Source organism: Cucurbita maxima, unplaced genomic scaffold (assembly GCF_002738345.1).
Source record: "Cucurbita maxima cultivar Rimu unplaced genomic scaffold, Cmax_1.0 Cma_Scf02796, whole genome shotgun sequence".
Lineage (NCBI taxonomy): Eukaryota > Viridiplantae > Streptophyta > Magnoliopsida > Cucurbitales > Cucurbitaceae > Cucurbita > Cucurbita maxima.
The window spans coordinates 1-1,116 of record NW_019274812.1 but is presented as its reverse complement, the minus strand read 5'-3'; the positions used below and the strand labels follow the sequence as shown (position 1 = coordinate 1,116).

General features: G+C 38.0%; 1 protein-coding gene across 1 annotated transcript; it reads right to left on the bottom strand.

Annotated features, from left to right (window-relative positions):
* Positions 1 to 227: 227 nt before the first annotated feature.
* Positions 228 to 1,110, bottom strand: LOC111475772. Its single transcript, XM_023119946.1, has 2 exons — positions 980 to 1,110; positions 228 to 842 (listed from the first exon to the last, which is right to left on the bottom strand). The coding sequence occupies exon 2, from the start codon at positions 680 to 682 to the stop codon at positions 377 to 379; it is 306 nt and encodes a 101-aa protein (XP_022975714.1). The 5' UTR covers positions 683 to 842; positions 980 to 1,110; the 3' UTR covers positions 228 to 376.
* Between the last annotated feature and the right edge of the window lie 6 nt (positions 1,111 to 1,116).

Genomic DNA, 1,116 nt, shown 5'->3' with positions numbered 1-1,116 from the left:
GTGTCCATAATATCCGTTTCAAGTTCAAATTCTTGCAAAAATATTACTCTAATTTAGAATAGTTATGTGTTAGACTTCATGCTTATATTAGAGTTTATTCTGATTAACACAACAAAGTTTCCAATAATACAAATTTAGCATTGATCCATCAAAGAACGTAATAAATTTAAATGAATTATGAAAGAATATAGAAATTAAGAAATTAAAGACTATAGCATTCAAAGATCAAATAAATATTGAATTTATATTTTTATTGATATCGATTATAATCTTAAGTAAGAGTCCAAGTAAATGGCTTTTCTTCTTTCTTTTTTTTTTTTAAACGCCAAGAAAATGGCTTATTTCTTATAATTAAATACTTCACAAGCCATCATCTCTACGCCTTGTAGTTCTTACGGCCATCAACAGCGGCTCCGTCGCCGTCCGCCGCATCGGCAAACTTAAGATGCAGGCCGGGATCGCGGTGGTTACACGACGAGTCGTACAGAACCGAATTGTTTACACTCTGAAAATTGCTGTTCATAAATGCGGTCATCGGCACTTTCTTCTTTTTCTTGTCCTTCTTTTCCTTCTTTTTCTTCTCCTCATTTCCATCCCGGCCGCCGTCGCCGCCTTCTGTTTTGTTCTTTCTTACTGTTTCTCCGCCCAAACGGTGGCTGGCCGATAACTTATCTATTTCCATGACTGCGCCGACGTTATGTCCGGCGAGGTTTATAGACTCCGCTGTCTTCTGTTTTTCGTGTGACTTTCCCGAGCCATACTCCAACGGCCGATCAGACTTCACCGGCTTCTCGACCGTCTTGTTGTACACAATGCTTTTCTTCTCTACCTCAGTCTGAATTCTGTTATTGATCATATAAATATTTTTTTTAAATAAATTAAATATCTTGTATCTATTTATTACTGATTTCATATTTATAAACGAACAAATTTACTAAACTATTAATTAAGCTTAAACATTTTTTAGGTAATTTAATACCTGGGTTGATTGGTGTTTCCATCTTTGGCGGTGAAATGGGTAGGCGGCAGAGCGAGAGGTGGCGGTGGCAGCGGAGATGTTCGTAGCGACCTTGACGGCGACTGAAGTGGGGATGTTTGGCTTAGCCTGTCGGGATA